The 26,605-nt window shown below is 41.4% G+C and overlaps 3 protein-coding genes and 1 non-coding gene across 8 annotated transcripts in view; 2 read left to right on the forward strand and 2 right to left on the reverse strand.

The window, feature by feature from the left end:
- Window positions 1-113: 113 nt before the first annotated feature.
- Window positions 114-8,330, reverse strand: zgc:153018 (uncharacterized protein LOC767701 homolog). The gene is made up of 4 exons (XM_037077809.1): window positions 5,122-8,330; window positions 4,205-4,342; window positions 3,905-3,983; window positions 114-2,469 (listed from the first exon to the last, which is right to left on the reverse strand). The coding sequence occupies exons 1-4, from the start codon at window positions 5,442-5,444 to the stop codon at window positions 2,278-2,280; spliced, it is 732 nt and encodes a 243-aa protein (XP_036933704.1). The 5' UTR covers window positions 5,445-8,330; the 3' UTR covers window positions 114-2,277.
- A 6-nt stretch (window positions 8,331-8,336) lies between these two features.
- Window positions 8,337-8,409, reverse strand: trnaf-gaa. Its single transcript has one exon. It is a non-coding gene; the product is annotated as a tRNA-Phe (tRNA).
- Window positions 8,410-8,475: 66 nt separating this feature from the next.
- Window positions 8,476-11,833, forward strand: hs6st2 (heparan sulfate 6-O-sulfotransferase 2). Its single transcript, XM_037077802.1, has 2 exons — window positions 8,476-9,563; window positions 10,406-11,833. Exons 1-2 carry the CDS (start codon window positions 8,983-8,985, stop codon window positions 11,223-11,225), a joined length of 1,401 nt encoding a protein of 466 aa, XP_036933697.1. The 5' UTR covers window positions 8,476-8,982; the 3' UTR covers window positions 11,226-11,833.
- A 950-nt stretch (window positions 11,834-12,783) lies between these two features.
- Window positions 12,784-26,605, forward strand: part of mbnl3 (muscleblind-like splicing regulator 3) — a 35,794-nt gene continuing 21,972 nt past the window's right edge. The window contains exons 1-3 of one of the 5 annotated variants that reach the window (XM_037077803.1): window positions 12,784-13,225; window positions 14,046-14,186; window positions 22,038-23,000. In XM_037077803.1, coding sequence (XP_036933698.1) covers window positions 22,827-23,000 — 174 coding nt within the window. In that variant the 5' untranslated portion in view covers window positions 12,784-13,225; window positions 14,046-14,186; window positions 22,038-22,826. Of the gene's footprint in view, window positions 13,226-13,291; window positions 14,187-22,037; window positions 23,001-26,605 lie in introns of those variants that run through there. The other 4 variants (XM_037077804.1, XM_037077807.1, XM_037077805.1 and 1 more) reach the window with 4 other exon arrangements.

Below are 26,605 nucleotides of genomic sequence, written 5' to 3' on the forward strand. Positions count from 1 at the left end.
AATGTGGGAGAACCGGTATGTAAAGTCCTCCCTGTAGTGAAATCACACTCTCAACTTATCAGTCAGTATGGATGTGTATGAACATTTTTAGCAAGTATGAGTTGAGACAACACTCTTTTTACAATGGGAAGATTTTTATTTGACAAACAAGACAAATGCAAAAACACGAATGTGAAGGAGCATAATGGTATAAGAGTTAAAAAGCAAGACTTATCAGTCATAATACAAAAAACATTTCATATAGTACAATTAATGTCATGTCACCTTACTGTTTCATCTCTCTTTACTTCAGATTTGTTTCTCAGCTGTCTGTGTTTCATTACAACCACTTAGGTCAGTGATGGAGGTGATGAATCATTTTAGTTCACATCCTCTTTCCCCGTCACTGAACCTCTAGGGGCTCCGCACAAATTTCTCTCAGCATGAAAACTACCTCCTAATAACACAGTCTACACTCTAAAGTAGCATCTGAGAGGAGCTGACTGCTTCATTAACGCCCTAAGCGGCCACGTCCACGCAGACAGCATCATAATAACAATCGTCACAAGAAGAGAGAGGGTCAGCAGTGATTTTTCCATTACACAACATTCGGGTCATGCTCACACAGTGAGCCTGCTTCACGAACACAGCGGCTCAGTCTCACTCTCACCACTGCTTCACAATAAAAGCTTCTCAGTGCTACATTTTAAAATTACATCAGAACATGTGTTCTCCCTGACGAGGACAAAACTGTGCAAAATATCAGACTCCATCTGAAATGTAAACAACCATGCATATTACATATATTCAAAACGTACTCTAGGAAAAACACTATCTGGTTGCTTGTGGTCAAACACTGAGGTTATTAGATCACTGATTACATCTACAACTGATCTGATGAGTGTTTCTTTTCTGTCTTCTGTAAAATCCCTTTTTGTCCCAAGACAGAGGTGAAGTTAGTCCCAGTTAGTGCTCACTGTTGAATTTAAATCACAGAGCCGTGCTTCTGTATCATTAGTAGCTTGTTTAACGACACTTTGCGTTATGATGAATCTGAATCCTTTGCGATTCTTCTGACTACATATTAAAAAAAAATCATTGTAAACTGAACACTGTCTCCTGACTGTAACGAAAAATATAACTGTAATTAAAACATATCCTTGCTTAATTTTTACGCCATACACCAACATTAAAAAGCGTTACAATCAATTATATCTCTCGATAATGATGTTGTTATCGTTTTAAGATTTCATACTGCAGCTATGTGCAGTAATTTCATGTCATAGAAAACAAGCAAGGATATTTATAATGCTATGAGGACATCAGAATGGAAAAAACACGAAAACTTAGTCGTGTTCCCACATTTAATCCAACATAATCTGCCTAAATTGGCTTGCTGTGTTGTGTTATGCATTTGTAGAAACTGTGTATGGACCCTTTTAAATGAGATGCATCTGTTGTTGTAGTGTTAATAATGAGCTTCATTTACATGTGACTCCCAGAAATCTGTAGTTCTCTTACTGTCACGGTCAGCATATCCCTAAATCTCAAATCCAGATATTGTATTTGGGGGCTGATGTGGACATAGTTTCTCCATTTGGTTGCTTATAATTAAGCTCAGAAATGACGTGCGCACTTTCTGGCTATTGCTGTGGGAAATTAATTCACAACTTTTGATGTGTCTTCATGGTTTTTGGAAAATGTTCTTTCCTTTATTTGTTTGTCTGCTATTTATCATTTAGAAAAACAGATTTTTTTTTTAACTTAATGAATACACGAGAGGCACAAACTGGGTCGAAATTGTTGTGTCACTGTGAGGTGATGCGTGCTGTAATGTCAGAGATGTTGGCCCTGCTCTAACATCATATCATTATATAATAAAGCCTGATCAATATTTGAGATTTAGAAAATCAGATATATTTTAGTATGAAGAGATAACAACCAGATTCTTTGGTTCTTAAAAAAACTGTGACTTCAGACTTTATAGTAAAAATGAATTTGTCAGCACTCTTTGGAGAGAAAACACTTTAAGGTTTTGAAACGTTGTGATAAACATCTTTGGCATTCATGATCTGTATTTTCTTGTTATGTATCAACTCCCGTATAGAATCTATTGGTCGGGGTCTATTATATAAGATGATGAATTATGATTCCTATAAAAATAAAAGCATGTCCTTAACTATACGTCTTCATTCAACATGCAGTAGGGACTGTAGAGCAGAGAAAATGAGGTTCGAACTACATTTAGCTAATGTTGTTAAGTGTATCATCTTCTGCCAGTACCTCACACACACTCAGTCAGACTAAGAGGGTGGGTGTTGCTGGAGGAGGTGAGGGCGAGCCGCTGTCAGACGGACTGTGTCCCAGCAACAGCTCCTTCTCTCGGGGGCGACAGGGCCCGGTGATGTGCTGACTGTGAGAGTGGTAAAGCCGCAGGAAGGCCAGGATGGATTGAACCAGCCACAGAGCCGTCACACACCACAGAGACGCCTGAGGACACACAGAGTGATTAATTAAGCTCACAGTCACACTTACATAATGAAAACAGCAGAATCAACAGGAAAGCAGTGGGCCCACTTAGAAAAGGCCAATATGGGTGCTGGCGCGTGAGTGATGGATGCCAAGAAGAAGGTTTTTCAGTGGGTCAGATGGGTCTGATGTTAAGAGAGATTAAGAACCAGGACGTCATGTTTCTTTGGAAGAAGCAGAAAGAAGCCACATCCATGGGAAAGTCACAGGAATCAGGTCAACACAGCTGTAAAGCTTGTTGTAGGTCGACTTACACTACTTTGGTTGGACAATATGTTGTTCCAGAAATAATCACAATAAACAACATTAATGTTATTTTAAGACAATTTACGGCACTATTATGATGAAGATATAATTGCATAATAATAAATAACCTAATAATAAGTGAGCAACTGAACTTTTAGCCCTTAAAAACACAGAGTTAAATCTTCTTGGCAACGACTACAATAACTTCCACATTGACTGAAAAATGGACATCGCCACTGAGATTATCTCTGGTAAAACAGAACACAATCCCTCTCCTCTCACACTGAAATGATCCAACATGAAAACACTGAATAATGTTCTGAAACAAAACAGGAATTCAGTCTGTCTATCTGGCTGGATTACATCAGCTGTACCCAATTAACTGTTAATCTAATGACGTCTAAAATGAAAAGCTTGTCTGTTCTCTGGTGAATGCTCTCTGCAGCTGCCGATGTCTCTGTGCAGCCAAAAATAGTTTGTGAATAAAAAGACACATTATTATGTAACGTCACTATTCGGGAGAGGATTGTGTGCTCAGCTGGAGAGTGGTGACCCTGCTCTAGAGAGTTCTAGATCAGCTGCTTAAACTTGATAAACTGGTGAAGGACAGTAGATTAGTTTTGATTTGACGGTGGGTATTTAGAGTATATTGTGCGGCTCATCTCAAATTCAGGTTGTAGCTATGGATTGTTAACATTAAAATTTGCACTGTTGCCTAAAATGTAATTGCATGTAATCTTTCCAGCAGTTCAATGAAAAATGTCACTTTAAATGCAAAGTTGTTTATCATGTTGTTTCCATAAATGCAGATTTATATTTATGTTAATCAAACTATTACATATAAAGTTAAAGGGAACTTCTACATGAACATAACGTATATTTCAAGTGTTTATTTTTCAAGTATCAAACATAAAAACAATGTCTTTTAAAGTAGATATTCTGTCTCCTTAATAAATCACAGATCCATTTATTCAACTTATATGCGCTGATGCAACATGATGAACTCTCAGCTTGATTCCTACAAAACAGACCTATATTTATATCAATATATCAACACTGAAACTAGTGCAGGTCATCGTTTTATGTGAATAAACCTGCTTGCTATTTGCACAAATAACCTTGAAAGTAGTATTGAGCAGTTGGTTCCTACCTGTGCCAGACTGAGCTCTGTGTAGAAAGAGGAGGTGTCCACATCCAGGTAAAGAGGAACAGACTGGGACTCTGCACAGCTGAACACAAACATACATGAAGAGATGAGAAACACTTTCTGATGTGACATTTTATCAGTCCAACATCAACATAGGATCCTGAATAACGTATTGGATGATATTATCGATATTATATTATTTTTATAGACTATCATGCAGATTTTTTTCCTAAACCGAACATATATATGTAGGATGATCCAACCATGACACCACTGAAGTTTCTCATCAGTCTGTCAGTATACCTGTACGGCCGTGTGCTGTCATCCGTCACAATGTCGCACCAGGAAACCAGTCCCAGAGACAGGAGGACGCTGGCCCCCCCAGACAGGAAGAGAACACACACACTCAGCAGCACCGTCAGGAAGGACGAGAACAGAGTGCTGAGGGAAACACACAGTACAAACATCAGACATACTGCGTGGTGCTTTAGATAGAAGTATCGACCTAAATCTATATGCAGACAAGCACATACTAGACTCTAGACTAGCTATTAGTCATTTAATCAATTAATCTATCATCCAGGAAACTGAAAATTGAAAATCAAACAATCATTTGTGCATTTTTTATGTTTGCCACAAATTCTCTTCTTCCTGCCTCTCAAATGTGAGGATATGCTGCTTTTTTTTTTGGACATATATAATAATTAACTGATTGTATTTGGATTTTGGACACTTCAAGTGAAGTAATGAGTAAACAGTACGATATTTGCCTCCACAGTAGTCCACAAGTACCTCAAAGTTGTGCACAAGGACACTATTTGAGTAGATGTACTTAGTTTTATTCCATCACTGTTCATAAGCAGAAAAATCTATTTTGGACATAGCTGTGACCCCCTTTTTAAATACATGCATAATGCATGTTATATTACTGGTTTATAGATATTGATGCATCTTTTGCATCATGTTTACATCACCTGAATGTTGCAGCAGGTGCAGATTGATCTCTTCTTACTCACTTTAAACTGCTATCTGAATTTTCCATTTGTTAGGTATTTAGACTCAACATTTGTAAAGTAATTCATGAAAGTACAATGAAATTACAATATTTGCCTCCAAGGCTGTGCACAAGAGCAGAACTTGAGTATCAGTAATATTTGCTGCAGTAGTATTGAGCTGTGCAGAACTAGGTCAGTAATGTGTCGGCACTGTGTGTGACTCACTCGTCATGCCGTCCGTGCAGATAGAAGAGACACCTCCAGCTCTGCGCTGCGCCGTACAGCACCGTGAAAATACCAACAAATGTGGCGAACTGGCAGGCTGCCGGTGGGCCCCACTGCTGCACCACCAGGTGAGAGACTTCTCCCGGCTGTCCCGTCAGCTCGGGCCGGTCCTCCGTCCTCCAGTAGCCGGTGGAGAAGAGTGCGCAGCGGCCTTTGAACGCGGAGCCGTTGAGAGCCATGGGGACGACCACCAGCAGACCCGCCACTATCGACAGGGCGTGGGTCGTGCAGTGGGCGAGCAGCAACCGCCGGTCCAACTCCATTTTATTATTCCGACAAAAAACTAAAAGTATCTAACTTATGAACAAAACGTGGAATAAGTCAGCACATCCTCGCTCGTCGCCCCTGTCACGGCCCGCTGTGGTGGGGGTATTTAAAGACACTGGGGCGGGGTCCGAGGCTCGAGCACACAGACAGCATTCCAACCGTTACACAACGCCCCGCCCTCCACGTACAGACAGAGAGGAGGAGGAGGCACAGAGGTCTCACTCCGCTACAAAATCCAGGAACCAGAAAGTGACAACAACAAAGAAGAACAATCGTCATTATTATTAAAATAATAAGAAGCACAGGCAGTAATGTTAGTTGTAGTTACTTATCAAAATCACAATATTTAGGAATACATAATATAAAGATTCCTCCTTGTTGAGATGTGTGGGTAGGCGTACAATGGATTTGACCAGAAGGCGCCTAAAACTTTTTCCGCATGTGGAAAAAGTTGTGCCAAGGGTGCCCAAACTTTTTTCCCTTGGAGGATGGAAAGTGGAACTTAACGGTAGACCATGGTCCAAAAGCAAGCACCTGTTATACTTCTCTGCATTGCTGAGATGCACTCCCATAACATTTTGTTGGTATTAGTAAGATGGTATATCTTATGGTATAGTATAGTTTTCAGGCTGAAAAAATGTGTTTTATCAAAAGACTTTTGTGACATTACAATAAAGGGAAGATGAAAAGAGACAGGTGTAGAATATAATCTTAAAAGAAGAATTTTGTGCTCATTTGAGTTATAACCCCAAATGCGGATACACAGCATTAGAACAAGAACAAACCAAAACTGATCAATAAACCAACAAATGTGCTCATGCTAAGGGTCTCATTTCTTTTATGTTCTTTTTCTCCATCTCATACAAAGAAACAAACACCTTAGTGGAGTCAACCATTACTACAGTTACTTCACTTTATTTTAATTATGGCTCTATCTAAGACGTGATCCAAAGCCATTAATTTTCACTATAGGTAGATCCAGTTTACGTTCCATGTATTATTTTAAAGCTTTAAACTGTAGACAGGACCACTCCCTTTTTGTTGACTAAGCGGTTCCAAAATTATTTAGCAGAGTGATATATCATTTCACACACACGATCATTGATACTATAAATTCCTCCAGTGACGTAATCTCGATCGTTGTAAACAGTCCTCTGATAAACCAGTCTACCAGTGACGTCTGGTTTTACCAACTGGCCTCTTTGGGGATTTAATCACCCTGCAGACAGACTGATTATCCGGATCATCTCACTGATGAAGGGTTTGATCATTGACGCTGATCAGCAGACATTTTTAGTGAGGGCAGGGGGCTTGTTGTATAGCTTGATCCAAATTTAGAAACACAGGACCTTAGATACCTAACATGTGAATAAACATCTCTTTAAAAGCCAATTTGTTTTCAGAATCAGCTACTGAATAGGCATCCAGTCAGGGCTGAACTACAAATATAAACCTTTACAATTATGTTATTAACAATTAACAAGTTATTAAAAGCAGTTTTGTTCTTTCTTCATGGTGAAATTTACAATCACCATTACATGCAGTTACTCAGCTGTTAAAGGAGCCATGTTTTCCCCACCTAGCATCCCTGAGAGTCCTTTTTTTCATTGTAAACACATGATTATCAAATTCAAGGGCACCACATGAGTGGAGTTAAATAAGATGTAGGATTTTAAAAAACAGCAGGGCTGACGACGATGGCACTAACTTATAGGTTGACATTGCAGTTTTTTAGAAGCCCATTTCCCCAGAGAGGTTCAGATTGGATGCTACTGTTTGGTAGAGAGGAATGTGGGGTGGAGCTGGGGGGAAATTCTTCTCTCTGGGTCAGATATCCACCCACTACCCCCCATCCTACTGCAATCCTACTGATAACCCAGTCAATCAGGGCAGCTCTCACACAATAAATATGTCAGTACCCATGAAGGCACAGAACAGTGGAACCTAAAGCGAAGTTTCAATTAAAGGGAACATGCTTGTCTGAACCATGGGTTTGCATGTGGGAAAAATCCCAATGAAACAACAATTAGTCTTCTGGGACGATTACAATTAGTAAAAGCCTTTAAACCTCTTACTGTTACAAACACAAGACAACCAAAGGGAAATGTTAAGTACGCTAATACAGAGCTTTGTTCTCACAAATCTCATGTAGTGGGAAGTCATGAAAACCAGAACACTATGGGGCTTTTGAATTTGATATTAGATTGTTGCCTAAAATTAGCTCTGTGTTAAACACAATTTTTTGGTATCTGCATGTTTTGCGCAGCAAGATAATCTCTACAGATGTACACAACTTTTATGATTTTCAAAGAGTATTGCTAGAAGCAAAAAGCTAATGTAAGACTATAAACAGACTACACTGCAGTTGCATGACTTAAATTGCACCACCACTGAGCATCTTGCTACACAACTGCTATAAGTGTTTTCTGTAAATTGATCATCTACAAGCTATAAAGTTAGGTTTCTGTAATAGTTTGCAACTAAAGTCGGCCTGTAAAGGTGCACTAGTGAGTAGATGAGTCTCCATGTTTGGCATGATGATGTTTGATACCCATGACAACTTCTGTAGCCTCATCTTGCCTCTTATTAGCAACTGCCTTGGTTTAAACACGTAAGCATGTTATAATTAAACTGTGGGGCATAACTTCATGTATTTCATGTCATAGAACAAAACATGTCAATAACCTAACCCTGTGGTAACCACTGGTCTATTTTCAGGCATTTTACTGAAATCCATTTTTTTAAGCCCAAAAACGTTAAGACAATGGAACCGGAAATGCTAGAATGCATAAGTAATTCATGGTTAAGGGACATCATTAATATTGATAGGTGCATGCTCATTACTATAGCATCAAACCAAGAAGTCATTTTACTCTGTTATATCAAAATGCCGAAACCCGGGATCGAACCAGGGACCTTTAGATCTTCAGTCTAACGCTCTCCCAACTGAGCTATTTCGGCGATGAAACTACCAAAGCGTCTTGGTTTATTTACAGAGACAAACATAAATGCTAAGGCCTGTGATACATTTTCATTACATTGATAATTAACTGCTAATTAGACTGTGACGCCGCTTTAGCCGTTGGCTCGGTAACACTGTTTGTCAACGGCTCTGGATTGTTAGCACGTTTCACACGGTGACGTAACTTTCACGCCCATGTTGAGCGCAGAGGCTGCTGGGAAGAAAGGTCAAGAATCGGTGGCTGACTGTGGAAGACAACGGAACCACTGCAGCATGAAAGATCATCGGGTTGTAGAGCTAACTTATAATACTGCCGGAAAAAACTACTTCTCTTCATCGAATGAGATATGTACGCGTTGTTGCCTTCAATACAGCAACAGTTATAAGAAGCTAGTGTCCGTTTTTCTGAGACTCAGTCGACAATCTGGCTAGCTATCGTTAGCTGGCTAGCGGCTGCATTGTTATTGTTTTCGCTTCGTTTGGTGGCCTGATAAACACCATTACTCGAGGTTCCCCGGCCAAGGCAGGGATCCGGACTGCCTGAGTGATGTTTTTCTGTCCGTCCCGGGAAGATGGATGAGAAGTCCAGCAGCAGCAGCAGCCACCACCGACTCCTGATCGTCCTGCTCATGGTGTTGCTCTTTGGCGTCATCATGATCCAGTATGTTTGTCCGAGCAGATCTGAATGCCAGATGCTCCACCAGCTGGGATCCTGGTTTAAAGACGGCGGTGCAACTGGCTCCAGGAGCAGGGGCAAAGAAATCCAAGACGGGCTGCAAAGGGATCCCTACATTGCAGAGGACGGCGCTCTGGTCCGCTTTGTCCCTCGCTTCAACTTCACCAAAGCCGATTTAAATCGTGTTGTAGACTTCAACATCAAAGGTGACGATGTCATTGTTTTCCTGCACATTCAAAAAACGGGCGGCACGACGTTTGGTCGACACCTGGTGCGAAACATCCAGCTGGAGAGGCCCTGCGAGTGTCACGCAGGTCAGAAGAAATGTACCTGTTTCAGGCCAGGTAAAAAAGAGACCTGGCTCTTTTCCCGTTTCTCTACCGGCTGGAGCTGCGGGCTTCACGCAGACTGGACTGAGCTGACCAACTGTGTCCCGTCACGCATGGACTCACGAGAGGTTCCCGAGAACCTGCCCAGGTGAGAGGGGATGTCTGGGATGGAAATCATACCAACACTATTCTTGGACTGTAACAGTATACTGGATGTTAAAAGGTGTTTCATAGAACCCTTCAGCCTGACCTGACTGGAGGTGTGTTAATGAAGCAGAGTGTGAATGTGAACCTTGGAGGAAGTCTGCAAGCAGGTCGTCAAAATGATCAAAGATGATCTTTGCTGTTTTGCTAGGGCTGCAACTAACTATTATTTTCATCATCGATTCATCTGATTATTATTTTTAAAATTCATCAAATTGATTGATTGATTAGTTTAAAGTATAAAAGGAAAAAACATACTGAGAGATGCTTTTCACAATTTCACAGAGCCCATAATTACGTTTTCAAATTGCTTCTTTTGTCCAACAAGCAGTCCGAGATACTTTTCTTAATACGATAAATAACAAAAAGCAGCGAATCCTCACATTTAAGAAGCCTGACCCAGCAAGTATTTGACATTTTTACTCAACATTGACATTTAATCAATCATACAAAAACTTTGACTAATTGATTTTGTACTTAGCAATATTGATGAATGTAAAATTTACTGCAAAATCACTCCTTGACCACACAAACCAAATAATGTAAGTGCTTCTTTCCAAACTAATCCAACCAATCTATTCTCTAAGTGTTATGATTGGTGTTTTGCAGTATTTCTGAAATTGTATTTAACCAACACTGAGCTTACTTGAATAATAATAATAACCAACCAAACCAATAACGAAAGAAAACCTTAGTAAAGGATAAAACCTTTAGGCTATTTGAGCTGTCTTATTACAGATCTAATGTCCTCTCTCTCTCTCTCTCTCTCTCTCTCTCTCTCTACAGTAGGAACTATTATTACATAACCATCCTAAGAGACCCGGTATCACGCTACCTGAGCGAGTGGCGTCATGTGCAACGTGGTGCTACATGGAAGGCCTCCTTACACGTGTGTGATGGACGGTCACCCACGCTGTCTGAGCTGCCAAGCTGCTACTCAGGAGATGACTGGTCAGGCTGCTCCCTGCAGGAGTTCATGGACTGCCCCTACAACCTGGCCAACAACAGACAGACCCGCATGCTGGCTGATCTCAGCTTGGTGGGCTGCTACAACGGCTCTGCCATGAGTGAGGAAGAACGCTGGGCGGTGCTCCTGGAGAGCGCCAAACGTAATCTACGCGGTATGGCCTTCTTTGGCCTGACAGAGTATCAGCGCAAGACCCAGTATCTGTTTGAGCGTACCTTCAATTTGGAGTTCATCGCACCCTTCACACAGCTCAATGGTACACGCGCCTCTAGTGTTGAGGTTCCCCCCGAGATACAGCGCAGAATCCTCGAGCTAAACCGATGGGACGTAGAACTGTACGAGTACGCCCGTGACCTTTTCCTGCAGCGCTTCCAGGTGGCGAGGCAGCAGGAGCGCAGGCAGGCCAGGGAGAGGAGGCAGCAGGAGAGGAGGCGGCTCCGTGGAAGGCTCACAACGAAGCAAGGGAGGCAGCTGAAGCCCACAGAACCACCGTGTCAGCCTGATAGACAATCAGTAGTGACTGAGGAGCAAAGGACGAATTCCGATGGAGACAGTGTGGAGTCAGAAATCCCAGAGTGGTGGGATATGGAAGAGAACGGCACCATGGAGGATTATATGGACAATGTAGAACAGTGGTAGAGACTAAACAAGAAGTTGGGTGTCTTAATAATGTGTGCCAAGTTCTGCCTTGTCTGTTGTCAATGAATCCAAGTCATTTTAATATATGCCTTCAACTGAAGTTTCCTTTCTCTCACCACAAACTGTTTTAAATGACACACATTTATTTATTGATACTGATTGTATGTTTTTGCTACAACTGACATTAATTATGGATACATTTGACATAAAGAAAGGCTGGCCTAGGTACCTGCACTCCGATACCTTCCAGTGATCACATGAGCCTCTGAGACTGTTCTCCTGGCATTTAAACACATCTGAACTCTTGTTATTTAGCTTGGAAAGAGAGGATGTGCATTTTTTTCTTTGTTAAAAAAGAACAATGTTATACTTGTTTCTAAAAAATAATACATTACTGTTTGTGCTTAACAATCTATATGTTTGCCAAATTGTTGTCTTGTCTGAAATACGTACATTTTAAAATGTACCTGTGATTTTCAGTGTCTTTTGAGTAACAGAAACAGAGAATGGAATAGATACCTCAATGTGTAACATTAATTGCTAATGTTGTAAAATTACTGAATGTGTCCCAAGTTTCAGTTTTCATATAAAAATACTTTTACATTCACTGAACTGTTGAACTATTTCTTTGTCTGAGGTCCTTTTGTTTGATCACATGCACAAAAGACTGCAGGTTTTTGTGTTGCTCGTGCAAACCTCTGGTGCACCAGCAGGGGGCGCTGAAGTAATTTTAACAAAAAAAAACTAAATTCTAGAGTGGAGATACTGAGGTGGCAGTTGACATCCCAGCTTATTCTTGAATTTGGTTTGATAGGATTTTAACCATTTTCTATGTGATCCTTGGAAGATTTAATAATGGGATCAGCTGTGACAGCTGCTTCTACATTTTGAAGAAAGATTTAGCAACATACTGAAAATGCTCAAGACTTGATGGAGATTATTGAATTGCTAAAAGGAGGGATTATTTCTCTCTCACTATGGTTGCATTGGCAGAAGCGTTGAGGGATGAGACCTCTTGCTGAGTATGTGCTGTGACTTCATATAAGTAGTTATATAGACAGTCAAGCTTTAGTGTAGCCTATATCTAAATTTGGATTAACTAGGGCTAGGCAATATGTATGATATAGCATAGTCAAAATAGCATGTATGCAGTAACCACTCACTGTGTTGTTTCATGTTACCTGAAGGTACACAAAAAGGGTAACTAAAGATAAAATAGTAACTAGTGAGTCTATATTGGGTAACTATTCAGTGTGAGGTTTCACTTTACCTAAAGCTACACTAAAATAGTTATTATTCAATAATAAGAAATTTACAAGTGCCACTTAGTAACTACTTCATGTTCAACGAAGAACTCATGAAGAAAATGGTCAGTATATTGAATCACAGATATTCATGAACTTATCATTACCTAATGATTAATTAATACATCATCTCCCAGTCTGTTCTCTAGGAACTGATCATTATTGTTCTTGAATCACAGTTATTCAGAATTACTCGTTAATGATTAATTATCAAGTCCATCCTGATTCATTCCTTAATTGTTCCTCAACAACTTCTCACATTTTGTGAACGTTATTCTCAAGTGTTACTATATAAAACCTTTATTACACCTAAATTTCCAGTCTCTGGCCCCTGAGAGGGACGCATGCTGCCCTGTTTAGCTTGACTTCCTGTATGAACACAGCATTAAAAACTAATACAATTTTGTGTACCTGTAGGTATCGCCTGCTTTCACGTCATAAAAAAGGACATTTAAGATAAACAATTCATTTGCAATAACACAGTTTATGCCTGCTTTAAGATTATCCAGGCGAACTGATGCGCCCTCGTGTATACTTTATTGTGAAAAACCTAAATGCTACCGGAAACACACCGTTAGTAGAACATCAACTTTAACGTCACTAGCATCAGGTGGAATAGGTGGAGAGCGCTCCTCTACCCAATATGTCAACTGTCATCTGAATGGAAGAAGTAACAAAATCGGCTTTACTGACTGAGTATATTATATATAGTATATATAACAATATATATATATATTAATGTTTGAATGTCTACTAAATGGGTTTTGGGAATGTTCGTTAGGCTGACGTCACTTTTAAATTTTAACCGTTACAACGTTAGCTAGCTCATGCAATAACAGCAACGTTTATCGGGCTAATGAAGCCTGGTTTACTGCTTTTCATATACGTCGATAAAATTCAACAGAGATGGCCCTTTAAATAGATAAGAAAGCGCACAGTTATTTTAAAGTAGGGTGTTTTTTTTTTTTTAGGTAACGTAAAATCTGTCAAAAATGTCATCCTTCAAGTTAGCTTAACCATGAGTCATCTGTTGCCAGGGAAGCTTTTCATCCGTCCCTGACGTCTGTGCGCGTATTGGCTGTAACGTTGTACCTACCTGCTCGGTGTTAATGGCAGCCTACCTTGATACCTGCCGTTCTTTTTAGTCGTGACTTTGATTCCCCCCCGTAGTTATAATGTTACCTAACAAACGAAAGCAAACGAGGACACACACACACACACACACACTCTCTCTCTCTCTCTCTCTCTCTCCCAACTCCTCCCTCACCATTTTGCCCTCCCTCTGATTTTTTTTTTCCAAATCTGTTATTCTGCTGTCTGTCCAGTCTGTGTTGCAGCCGAGCAAATGTAGTTGCAGCTAACATTTCAGCTGCCAGCCGAACCCCCGCTTCTTTCTTTCCGCCTGTCCTTCTTTCACTCCGCGGCGGTGACACGGCTTTTTTTTTTCTTTTTCTCTTCACTCGAGTCGACTTCATTATGTCTAGCTGTCGATAACGCGCTTTTTTTGTCTTATCAGTCCTTCACTTCCAGGTGATCCTGGCTGTGTACCAGCCCCCTGAAGAAACGCCTCTGTAAGGGGAAAATAACCATAACAATTAACATTTTTAACCGACGTTAATTCAGGAGGAAGGACGTCAGAGTCTTGGACCACAAACAGGTAAGAGGCTGAGCTCGTCTGGCGCAGTTGAGTTTGCAGCAATATGAACGCTGCCTGGTTTTATATGTAATCCATGCTGCAGTCATCTGAAAATGCCTGTTGCGTGGAAGCCCGTGGCTGCTTTGTTATTGTCAAACACGGGCGTGATTGTGGTGTCACACACAGGCACAGCAGTAATAACACACACACACACACACACACACACACACACACACACACACATTGAATAATGCTCTGTAGAGCTACTCTGCATGGAGACAGATAATCACGCTGTAGTGTGGGATCTGCACACAAGGGTTTGGCTGAGTGCAACATGCAGTGTTTGCACTGGAAGTCTGCTCAGCGCCAGTGTTTCAAGTGCAAGTTGGTTGTTGTTGTCATGAGAGAGTGAAGAGCAAAGAAAATCAATGTGCTATTACTTTCTGAGGATCTCTCTTCCCTGTGTTTTGCTCTGTTACAGTTGGTAGAGGTGAGAGTTCCTGCAGGCTGCTTCCTGGTTTTCTGCAGCCTCCATGCATGCATGCAGTGCAGGGAGTCTTGTCCTTGTTTACCCTTTAAGGGGTCACACACTCATGCCACCATGGCGTACTGTGTTGTCGCTCATTGCCCACACACACCATACACACTTCCATTTGATGTTACGCCATCGTCCTTGCTCATTTAATAACAGAGCCTGTCAAGACAAGTCCACCTTCCCTATTGTCTGTGGACTATGCACCAGTCTAGCAAGTTTTTGTTTTTTTTGTTTTTTTTTGGCCTAATATAAACACTGATAAAAGGACAGACACTAGCAGGCAAACAGACACTTTCCCACGCAACCTGTTTTCATTTCCCCTCACGCACCGTCACGTTAGCTGCCTTTGATGCTCCATGTTTTATTGAGCAAATAAAACCATTCGACGACTCTCCACCAGCAATAACTACTCAAAAATGTAGTGTCAACGATATGTTATTGATTCGGCAATAATAGCTGCAGTTTCTCCACACAGTTAACTTCCATTGTGTCACTACGAGGATATGAAACCAGCATTATGGCGGGGAGAATAAGAGCTCCAGGGCCTGCAGCTTTATCAAATCTAGTTTCTGAGCCAAAACTTTAAAGCTAAACTGCATAATTCCAAGTGTCTCATGCTTCGTGTGGACCATGTTGTCTGGTATTATGGGATAGGCTTGTAGTATGTTTGTTTGAATGGTGAACTGTGGTGCTTTAATGAGCTGAAAGGATTACTGATACTTAACCTAATTACTTTGCTCCGTCCCTCCAGGCTGCTGGCTTTCGCTCTCATTGTGATTTATGGATCTCCCACCTTGTGCTTTTTAATCAATCACCTGCTCACTGGCGTTATCCTGTACTGCCATCGTCCTCATCACTGCTCTAAAAAGAGTTGTATGTTTACACAACTGATCATTTAGAGCTGTTTTCATTGCTCCAGTATTTGATACACTGCTACTTTTGTCTCTAAAAATGGAATTCACCCAGCTTTTAGGAAAAAAGGGAAACTCCAGCTTATAAAAACTATAAAAACTCCCACAGGAAACACTCCGATTCTCTTGTGAAACCAAAATGACAAACAGATATGGGCCGAAGTGTCCAACGTATACTTGTTAAAATCCCTCACTGGCTTTCCCCAGGCTGTGACACACAGTTTGGTACTTTTTATTTAGCTTTTTGTTCTCCCTGTCAACCTGCTGTATTGTCTGAAAACACTTTAATTTCCCCGTTTTGGCATATTTACTGAACAACCATTTTCTTGTTCAGAAAATGTTACCTGTACTATTTTTTGTTCATTATGTCAACTTGTGTTATAAACCATCAACACTTAACATTTCCATTTAAAACATTTACCTAATTATCTTAATCGAGAGTGATTCATGATACACTGAACAAGAGAGCAAGCTTAAATTGATTAAAGTTCAGCTAAATCTTTACCTCTTTTAGGCACTTTCACATTCAGTTTATACGTCATTAACACTTAAAATTAACCAGCATTAATAAATGGTACATTTTTAGTTAATTTAAATTAGACTTAATAGTCATTTCACTGTCAACAAAGAGTAAAATGCTATATAAACCATTTATTGAGCAGTTGTTAAGTGTACATTTGCAACTCATGTTTATAGTTTTATTGGGTTAGTAACTGTTATGTAGCTCATCAAAAAACATTATTTGGATAGAAAGTTCAAATGTATATATTGCTGCCATTTTGACTCCTTTAAAGATATAAATGTAATGCTTCTGAAATATAATGACTAAAAATAATTAAATCTTTGTGAAATATTTTGTTGGGCTGTGCGTGTATATTATCCAATATTAACATAGAAATCTGCAGTTTTATCCAAGGAAATGGTGTTTTTCCTTTGGTATAGTTAAAAGAACCGTTACCAATACCTTGACCTGGTGTACAGGTTCATGAGTGATCTTTTTTTGATTCCAGTTTCATGAAATCTGATTTAAAACAAGAGAATCCTCCAGACGTAACCTTGTGTTTGTCCTGCATGCATTGAGACGGCTAACCACCAGCACTATTACATCTCGGCACAACAAGCATGCTGCACCCCTATTGGTTCACTGACGCTGATGAGATTAACTCCTAAGCGACAGAAAAATCAATAGTATTGAAGCAATTCGGTTGGTGCTGTAAAAGTATCGAAATTCAATATCACCAGCCCTTCTTGTCCATGAACGTTTCTGCCTGAGTCACAGAAATAGATTTTCATTAGGCAATCCAAGAAACCAACAGAGACAACAACGTCATGATCAAACACTACTTTACGCTAAGTTATAGCGACAGGCGATTGAATTAATTGCAGGGTTACCTTAAATAAAAAAACACAGTTTTCTTTTGGTTTTAGCATTGTTGGAAACATTTATGGCTAATCAAATCAACAACTCAACAAAATATATAGCAGAGGTCTAGATGTGATTAATGTAGAAGTGTTGCGTATTATATCTTTAAGCGCAGCTGAATCTTTGATTTAAATAAGCACTCAGACTTGAATAAACAACTCAGCTTCATTTTCTTTATTCTTTAACTTAAACTTTCAATTTAATGTCTAAAGTAATTGCTTTTTCACCTGACATTTCAACTTCCTTCAGCACGTCAACTGTTTTCATGTGCAAATTTTTATTCATACATTTTATTCAGAAACTGTAGTCTTTTCTAGTTCCATAACGTCAACGTCTATAACATTTACATTCCCATTAAAAACATAAACCTGGTGCATCTCTACATCAATTGTTAATGTTTCTTTTCCACTAAAATTGTCATCAACCACTGGCAAGAAATTATAAGGTCTCTTGAAAATATAATGGACTGGGATTATTCAGAAGACAGAAGGCAAAAGGAATCTCGTAAGAGCAGAAACAATAATTTAATTGATAATTAATTAATTGTATAAGTTGTATTATTGTGTCACCTTGCCTTCCACTGAATGCCCGCCTGGCTCTTCACGGTTGTATTGGTGTAAGGCTATCTGTTAGCGTGAGCAGATAAGGTGCGGGGCTGTCTGTCGAGGTGGCACCCAGCCTACACACAAGCCATAATGCAGACGTCAGAGCTCCGGTGAAGGTTACACTGCCGGTAGCCCTTTGGTGCACTGTGTTTGATGAGGGACGCACTGCGCCGTAGTCAACAGCAGCCACCCCCATCTGTCCTCCTTATACCCCCCCACCCCCACCCCCATCCTGTTCCACCTACACGTTGACCCCCACCTACTGACTGCTGGAGCCACCTCTTCTCACTGCAGACACCTGGAGGACAGGCAGCAGCATAATGACTGTTATAACTGGGACGCTCTATATTTATTCACCATGCCGCATCCCTGCAAATGATTGTTTATGCTGCATCATAAAGGTCGGACAAGTTCAGTGAAACAAGATTATTTCTCTTTTCTTCGTTACAGACTTCTGATTACTACGTGGGAATAGAGTTGATAGTTCATCTGTTTATTGGAGCCGAAATAGTCAATGTATAGAGCAGTTAACAAACAGAAAATGATCACTATTAACTATTTTGATAATCGCTTCAGGATTCAGGAGGATTTTCTGCTTGTGTTTTTCATAAATTCTGTAAAATTTGATATATTTTGATTGGACAAAACAAGCAAATTGAAAATGTCAAATTGTGACATTTTCAAATGATGAATAAACTGCAGATGAGGCGACATTGAAAACAACCATCAGTTGCACCCATGTTGTGTACATTAGAAAGTTAAACTTGTTTGCTTACTAACCTTGCAGCATAGCTAATTCTTATTTTCATGCTCTCTTATGTATGTTTTGTTTCTTACTCTAGAGCTTTAACCCATTCATCGGTGTTGCGAGGGACAACACTGACACAGTTGTGGTGTGTGGGCAGCAACTGCACAATAACGCAGCCTCGAGCATGTAGCACCAGGCCCTTGTCTTTCCAGCAGAGCTCTTGATCAGTGTTTATGCTTGTGTATCTTTTGGCCTCCTCGTGTTTTAGCTCAGCTGTGGTAGGTTGTGTTGTGCAGTACTGCAGAGAGAGGGAGAGGGAAAGACCTCCATTGCTTAAGAAACTCATAAAGCATCTAATAAAGGTACATAATTTGCTTTACGCAGACAATTCATGTAAGTGTGGCTGTCTTTGTCGGGTTGCTTTCAAGATTGTGACGTCTCTGAAAAACTCAGATGTCTGTGTGTTTTTGTCTTCAACCCTGTAGTTCTGCATCGTACAGACGGCGACATACTGACAGGTTAACTCCGGTGATGACATCAGTCTTCTGCTGTTGGTAAATTGTTCATTGGTGAATGTGCAGATTAGTCTATAGAGCTCTATATTGATATGATGTCACTGTCGTGATATGACACTATATATGGTATTTGATTTGGTCATGGTTATTTCATGATCTAGCGTAAGTGTTGTCCTGGTTTCAAACAAGGAGCCTAAAAAAGAAGGAAAGGTCATTACGTCTACGATGTAGACATAGTTATATTGGGTTTTACTGTGTTTCTCTATGCTTCTCCCATTGACTTCAATAACTGTCACCACAGTCTCGCCCAAAGCAAGGTTTGGTGACGTAATGACCCCTCCTTTTTTTTTTTTTTTTAGGTTACCTTGTTTTTTAAAGGCTGCATTATGGTGAAGTGATGTCTCTTCTACTTGTTTTAATACTTCCTTTACCTACTTAGTCATTATATCCACATTACAGATAATGATTTATCAAAAATCTCATTGAGTTGATATTTTGTGAAAGTACCAATAGCGTACATCGTTGTCGAGGTATTTGGTGGGAAAAATTATGATATTTGATTTTGTTTCCCAGCCTGAGAAAGTGCTTTTGATGAGATTTCAGACACTTTACTAAATTAGTTCACACATTGCTGATTAAGCCTATAACCTCAAGATAAATGTCTCTGTATTTTGCAGTATACATGTCAGTGTTTCTTCTGTCTAACGCCCAGTGTCATTTCTCAAACAAAGACTAGGGGTGTGGTTACTAGTCATACAGTTATTACCATGGCTGGCTGATTGAGCTTTTCTTCATTGGCGAAAGTTCTTTTAATTTGTCACATTACAAATATGTACTGCAGAAAAGCAAAAATGTCACACATCCAGGTCGAAATCGTCATTTGTCCAATTCTTTGGTTAATCTTAAGCTAACATGCTAATCATGCTGACTTTAATATTTAGCCAAATGCACTGAAGTTTCAGCCTGACAGAGCTGCTAGCATGGCCGTAGACTGTTCACCTGTACTTCTCCATGTTCTTACATTTCTACACTGGAGGATAAAGTGGTTTCACCCACTTTTGAGCAACTCATTAATGAAACTAATTCACTTTTTTGTCTGACTGATAGATCTGCAAGCTTACTAAAAGCTCTCAGGCTGTTCTGTCTGTTCGTGAACATGTTGTAACAAACACAACCCCCCTAAATAGGCATGCCACATTTTTACTACTTGCACATTATGCCATGGCATGATTTCTCTATTTTTAACTGTCCCCATTGTCTTCCAGTGTGTGTTTAGGCCCCGGTAGAGGCCAGAGGGAAAGCTAGCAAGGTAAGGCCTGGTAACAGAGCTGGAAAGCAGAGGCAGTATGTATCAGTAAATGAAAGGTCATTACTGTGTATATTGGAAGGTACAGGGTGCAGTACAAACCAGAATGGCTTTGGAGGAGAGCCAGTTCTGCCGTGTAGCTTTCCAAGAACGATTCTAGTGGCAACTGTGTGCGCCATTTGGTGTCTGGTGTGGCGAGAGCGAGCCGAGGAAGTGTAGAGTGTTGCTGAGGAGCATTTTGATGATGCGGGTTTTGTTGGGATTGCTGAGCTGCGTCGTCAGGGTGTGCGTAAGCAAGGGCGCCTGACACTGATGTGGACCTGAATGCAGGACAGGCAAAGCTGCAGGAGGAGTGCTTGTGTTGGACCCCTGAGAAAAGTTTCAATCGATCTGTAGGCAGGCTGGGAGGCAGAGGAGGAGGCACAGACAAGCATAATGGTTAAGCAAGCAAAGCAGTTGCTGTACCTGCTCATCCCTCATCCTGCCTGTCCTTTTTTTTTTTTTTTTTTTTTTTTGGCTGGGATGTGTCTTTGTTCTTGTGTTTGAAGGTGGGTGTATCAATTCAGTTCCCACCTCCCCCTTATCCCTCCTTCTCCCACTCCACTGCGGTGTTCTCCTTCTGGGCTGTCTATCTGCATACGCACACACACACACTCACACACACTCGTTCCCTCACACTCTCCCCCCCGTCGGTTCCTCCGTCTGTGTCTGCCGCCATCAGACACAGGGACCGATAATATCTGCTCCAACCCCCTCTCCTCCTCCTGTTTTTTTATTTTTTTATACTCCTCCTTTCCTGCATCTTGCCTATTGTTGATTCACTTTGTGCGTTAATGCCCTTGTGTTTCATACAGGACAGCCTTCAGTCCAAAAAATGCCGTTTGAACTTTGCCTTTCCCTGGGAAGCTATGGTGTAGTCTCTCCCTGTGTGTGCGTCTTTATTGAGCCACCTCAGTGATTGTTATCTGTATTCAGTTAGTGTCCGGACACGTCACTCCCGCTCCCCGAGAGTGAGACGCACAGCAGGCTGCATGCGTCCTCGCTGCATCACACTGCGGTGCGTCTGAATGAGAATAACTTGCTGCTCGGCGCCTGCGAGAGGACAGAGCTAGTTGGAGTTGGCTCAGAGTTTGAATATTAGCATGTGGCTCAGCCATGACTGTGCTGTACCAGTGAAAAAATCCTGGGAGGAACAAGGACGGGCTCTATGGAGGGAGGAGCCGCTGTGGAAAGTGCCCTGTCATTGGCTGATGATGTGCTCTGCGTGCCTGTAAAAGTCTGTCCGATTGGTTGGAGCCTCACATTGAGCACAGCAGCTGCAGTTGTGAAGAACTGCCCCCCCCTTCCCTCTCTCTGTCTCTCTTTTTCCTACTTCTTCTTCCCTTCACATTAATAACTGTCTGGGAATCATCGACCACATGTGCTGATCTCAAGGACACTCCTTTTCACAGTGTATGTCAAGTTAGTCAATTACTTTCTGCTCCGTGGAGACCAGGAGAGTTGAAGTGACGTCTCTGTCCTGCCTGCAATCTCCCTCCATCTCCTCTCTTCCTCTCTCTCTCTCTCTCTCTCTCTCTCTCTCGTATCACTTAATCAAGACATAGCTTGCCCTTTCCTGTTCATTGCTGCCTCCCTCCCTCCCGTATCGCTCTGTTCCCCTATTTGTTTGTCCTCGCTTTCCCTTCCACCCTCCTCCTGCCTCGTGGTCCTCATCACCCCTCCGCTTAAACAACAAGATCCTCACGAGGATGTAGCTCTACGTTTTTCTCTCCGACTGGCTGCCGTCTCGCGGATGCTTTGTACTAATGTTTGTCTTTCTGTTTTTACAGCAAGCAAGGACATGCAGAAGAGAGGTCAGTGAGGAGGATGACAACAGAAGAGCAGACAACGGTGAGAGGGGGATGAGAAAGCGACTGAAATAAGAGGAGGAAGTGGAACTCCAAAGTGCCTACTGTGAGGTGTCGTCCGCTGCTGGATGAGAGCAGGACGGGACTTGCTGGTCGTTTGGCCTTGAATGGAGGCTGTATTTTATCCTGACAGCCACAGAGTCATCCATCCCACGTTGGCGAGCTGCAGTCCTCACATACCCTGAGCTGAGCCGCCACCTCGCCTCATCCGGGCAAGGACACCATCCCTATAAGGTTCTGCTTTTTGTTCCACTTACAGCGTCCACCCCAGCCTCGGCCATGTTGACGTGAACGTAACAGTAACTTGCGGTGGGCGTCAGTCGATTCAGGTGAAGGCACAGGACGCTCGGTGACATATCCAAGCATGCCAGAGTGATGTCCTCAAGAGTAGTTTCTCTTTTTTTTCTCCTTTGAGGCAGAGCTGGACTCTGCTCACAGTCAGCCCTCCCTCTATCTCACCCCAGTGAAACTTCAGCTGCCACTTTTCCCAGGAAGAACTAATAAACATCCCCCTAAAATACACCAACCAAAACGGACCCGCTGCCCTTTTCTGCGCTGAGGAAAAATATTTTTGCTTCTGTTTTTCTCTTGTGTTTTTGCCAGGGACTTTTTTTTTTTTTTTTCTTTGCATCACTATTAGTCACCCCTTTGCTCCCATCAGACAGTTTTCCGTCCGTCTGTCTCCGCCGCCGCTCAGTGTGTTTGACTCCGATGGCCGTCAGCATGACCATGGGACGGGACACCAAATGGCTGACCCTGGAAGTGTGTCGTGAGTTTCAGAGAGGCACCTGCTCGCGGTCTGATGCCGAGTGCAAGTTTGCCCACCCCTCCCGGAGCTGCCATGTGGAGAATGGCCGAGTCATCGCCTGCTTCGACTCTCTCAAGGTAACGATGAAACAGCAAGGACACACACATTAGGTCCTGCCATACTGCATCTTCTTTGTTTAGACACATTTAGCTGAAGGCTCTGTATAGTAGTGAACAAATAACCTGACACAGACACACAAACATATTGTTCCTGTTGTGTTATATAGCAGAGGGGGTCGCTGTTTCAGGTGACGTGGACCAACCTTATTTCACACATCGAATGCCACAAATGTGATCAGTGTGATGATTGTTTAGACTGTCTACAGACTACATTGGTGAAGAGAGGGGATGAGTCAGGGTGAATTTCCTGGAAACCTTGAAAACTATGTCAGTCGGTCAGTTGATCCACCCTTTCTACCCCCACTTGGTTTTTTTCTGAAGCTATTTTTGTCCGACTTCTTTCTAATTTCATCTGTACGTCCTTGTGACTCGGGGACTGCAGAGGTTGTCTCGAAGGACGTTTATCATTATTATTTTTTTGTCCTCGTGATTGTGTTTCGAGTTGTTAGTAGCGTGAACTACGGTCCAGAACATTTGACATCTGACTAATGTTGAAAAATTGTCCAATTTCTCCCAGAATGATGTTTAAAAGACTCGAGAACTCACACTGAAAATTGAATTTTTGGCCTGTCATCATGGAGCCCAAAGTGATCAACTGCTTTATTGATATTGTGAGTTATGATGATGTTTGTCATCTGTAATAACAATAAAAAGATTTCTTTGAGAGTGAGTGCTGATTAGAGCCTCTAACATTGAGGTGACATGGTGTGGATCCTATAGGCCACCATAATGCCCAATCCAAGCACTTTGTTACATGAATTTAAAAATTACTTACAGTCATTTATTATAAACCAGTTTTGCTTATTGATGATGTCACCCAACTAGACGCATGAAAGGAAAAGTGGTACAGAAAAGTCTCTGACGGTGGACAGATTTCATCTCATGGTTTATGTGAGGGATAAAAGACGACAAGTTTGTACGTCACGTGCTTGTAATTGATGTAATCGCCTCCACAGCAAAGCTAACGTGTTTGCAGTCCTCTCTCTTTTTCCTCCTACTGACTCACACAAACATAAAATGGACAGCCGTATAAGAAAATGTCACAGTTGCAACACAGGACACATTTATTATCCTAGTCATCAGTTATAATGACCTTTAACCTGTTCTGTTTAAAATTAATCTAAGACAAAAGCATTTCAGGTTTTATTCTTGTTTTGCAGCAGAAGGCTTCTTTACCTCATCGCGTTGCATGCTTGTGATGACATCATCACCTTACGTTAAATGCAGTGCAAAACACGGGGACAGCCCATCACGGTGCAGAGGAGCAGAGAAGCAGGTCGATGTTCAAGACACAGTTTCAATAATTTTATATGTCATTTTGGTTTAATTACTTACACTTGGAGCTTAGATTGTTCATATTTTACCGATGAGAAGACCTTTTAAGGTAATGTAGGAAATGGAAATGTCCTGACAGATATGAAATTATAGCTTTAAACATGTTAGATGAGCAAGACATGAAGATAACCGTCAATGTTCACCTTGAAACAGGTGTATGGCTGCTACCTGTCATGAAACATGCTCAATTATATAAGCCTGTTTCTCACTGTTGGTGCCCTTCTTAACTACAGTGCTGCATTCATTTAGAGTGAGCAAAGACTGTTTTCTATAGTCAATAGTCAGCTGCCTTAACAATCAATATCAGTTGAGTGTTTTAACCAGGAGGCTAGGAGTGAAAAAAACAGATAAAGTAAATACCAAGTTACTTGAATGAGACTCAACTAGATAGCACAAAATAATGTCTTCATTCACAGATCAGTAACTAGTCCAACGAAATCCAACATAAACTGAGGCAACAAAACGGCTCAAATATTGATATCAGTCTGGAATGTCTTTTCAATTCTTAACAGCGATTAATCGATTGATCATTAACATCCCTATTTAGAACTGAAATGACACTTAAGTCAAAGATGTCTGGTTATCATGTCTGTTTTCTGAAAGCTAATCAGAACTGAGGATCTTCAGTGGATATGAATCTTTTTATTACCTTCCTCCAAATGTAGACCATCAAAATTGACACATGATTCTTATACCTATAACTCAGAACTCTGCAGCTAATGACTATTTTTATTATCAATGAGTCTGCTGATTATTTTTATTATTAATCAATTAATCATTTAGTCTATAAAATGTTAAAAGTCTGAGATTTAAGCTCATTCATAATTCATCCTTTTTTTTGTCCAAAACCTTTGGAGACTTTTGCTTGAAACAATGACTGAATCGACTCATTGATTATCAGAGCAGTTGTCATTTTGTTTTCTTTTGATCGGTTAATCCTTTGATCGACTTATTTCTGCAGCTCTTACCTAAACATTTAGAATTAATCACAGTGTCAGAAGATATTTGTCATCGTGATTTCTCTCGTAAAGCTGCTTCGCTGACCGTCCCTCAGTGATGCGAACAACACCAGCTCCGCTCTCACCCAGTGGAAACGCTAACAGTCTAATAAGTGATGATGCTCTACAGTATTTTAGAAGAGCTCCGACTATCAATCGACAATTGCGCAAAAATAGAGGATGGACTGTTGCTGTGTCGGCGTGTGTGTCGTGGGTTTCGCCAAAGCAGCTTTTCTTACAGGGAAGGAGTGAGACCCAGACAAGGGGCTTTCTGTCTGAGTGCAGCTGCTGTCTCCTCGTTTATTGAGTTAGAATTTATTATTCAGCCATTTTTCTGTGTTATGTCCTCCAGAGCAGGAGGGAGAGATGGCGAGGGAGAGAGAGAGAGAGAGGGAGAGAAACAGAGAGGGGGGCCTAGCAACAGCACAGGAGTGCGTACCCATTGGATAGTTTGATCTTCCTGAGTGGCACGGCTGTTTTTAGCACAGAGCAACAGCCTGGCTCTGTGCTGGATGTATTGATGGGAGAAAGAGGCGAGCTGCTTTGGACCAAAGGCAGCGAATTAAAGGCTGTGTTTGGTTGTTTGAAGCCCGGAGGTCACGTTGTTAGTCTGAGAGCGAACTGAAGTTGGTGACGGTTGAAGGTCAAAGCTGCGTTTCTTTATCAGGAGCTGCAGCAGCCGTGTCAACAACCACCTCCTCACCACAGCGTTTCTGTCCCCATTGTTGTTCAGGATTATACTCAGCTGACAGCCGTTGTTTTTGGTCGACTGACTAGAAAAAACAAAGAAGCACCTCGCTCTGTCCCCAACACGGCCGACGCTCGACAGCATCACTCCTTCCTCCTGCTCCCCGCCCACCCCTCCCTTCTTTGTTAATTTTATGGATTTATCTGCTAATGGCCTCCCTCCTCATCGTCCCTCCCATATCTGGCATCTCCAGCCCGGTCCGAGCCGACCACTGTCATTCAATGTTGCTCCCCCATTAGCTCCGTCCGGTTGGTCTGAACCTGCCGAGGGAGGGAGGGAGGGAAAAGGCTCACCGCCTGGTTCTTTTTACCTTGTTAGCACGAGTGCTGCTGTCATCTACAATGATTAGTGTGAGCATCACATCTGCCCGACATTTACTAGATTCAACTGCAGTGTCAGTTTTTGGGTGACATCACTGTAGGACTGTAGTTCAAGTATTGCACAAATTAAAATTTTTACCTGATGATAATTCTAAATGAAAA

Source organism: Acanthopagrus latus, chromosome 18 (genome assembly GCF_904848185.1).
Source record: "Acanthopagrus latus isolate v.2019 chromosome 18, fAcaLat1.1, whole genome shotgun sequence".
In the NCBI taxonomy this organism is placed as follows: domain Eukaryota; kingdom Metazoa; phylum Chordata; class Actinopteri; order Spariformes; family Sparidae; genus Acanthopagrus; species Acanthopagrus latus.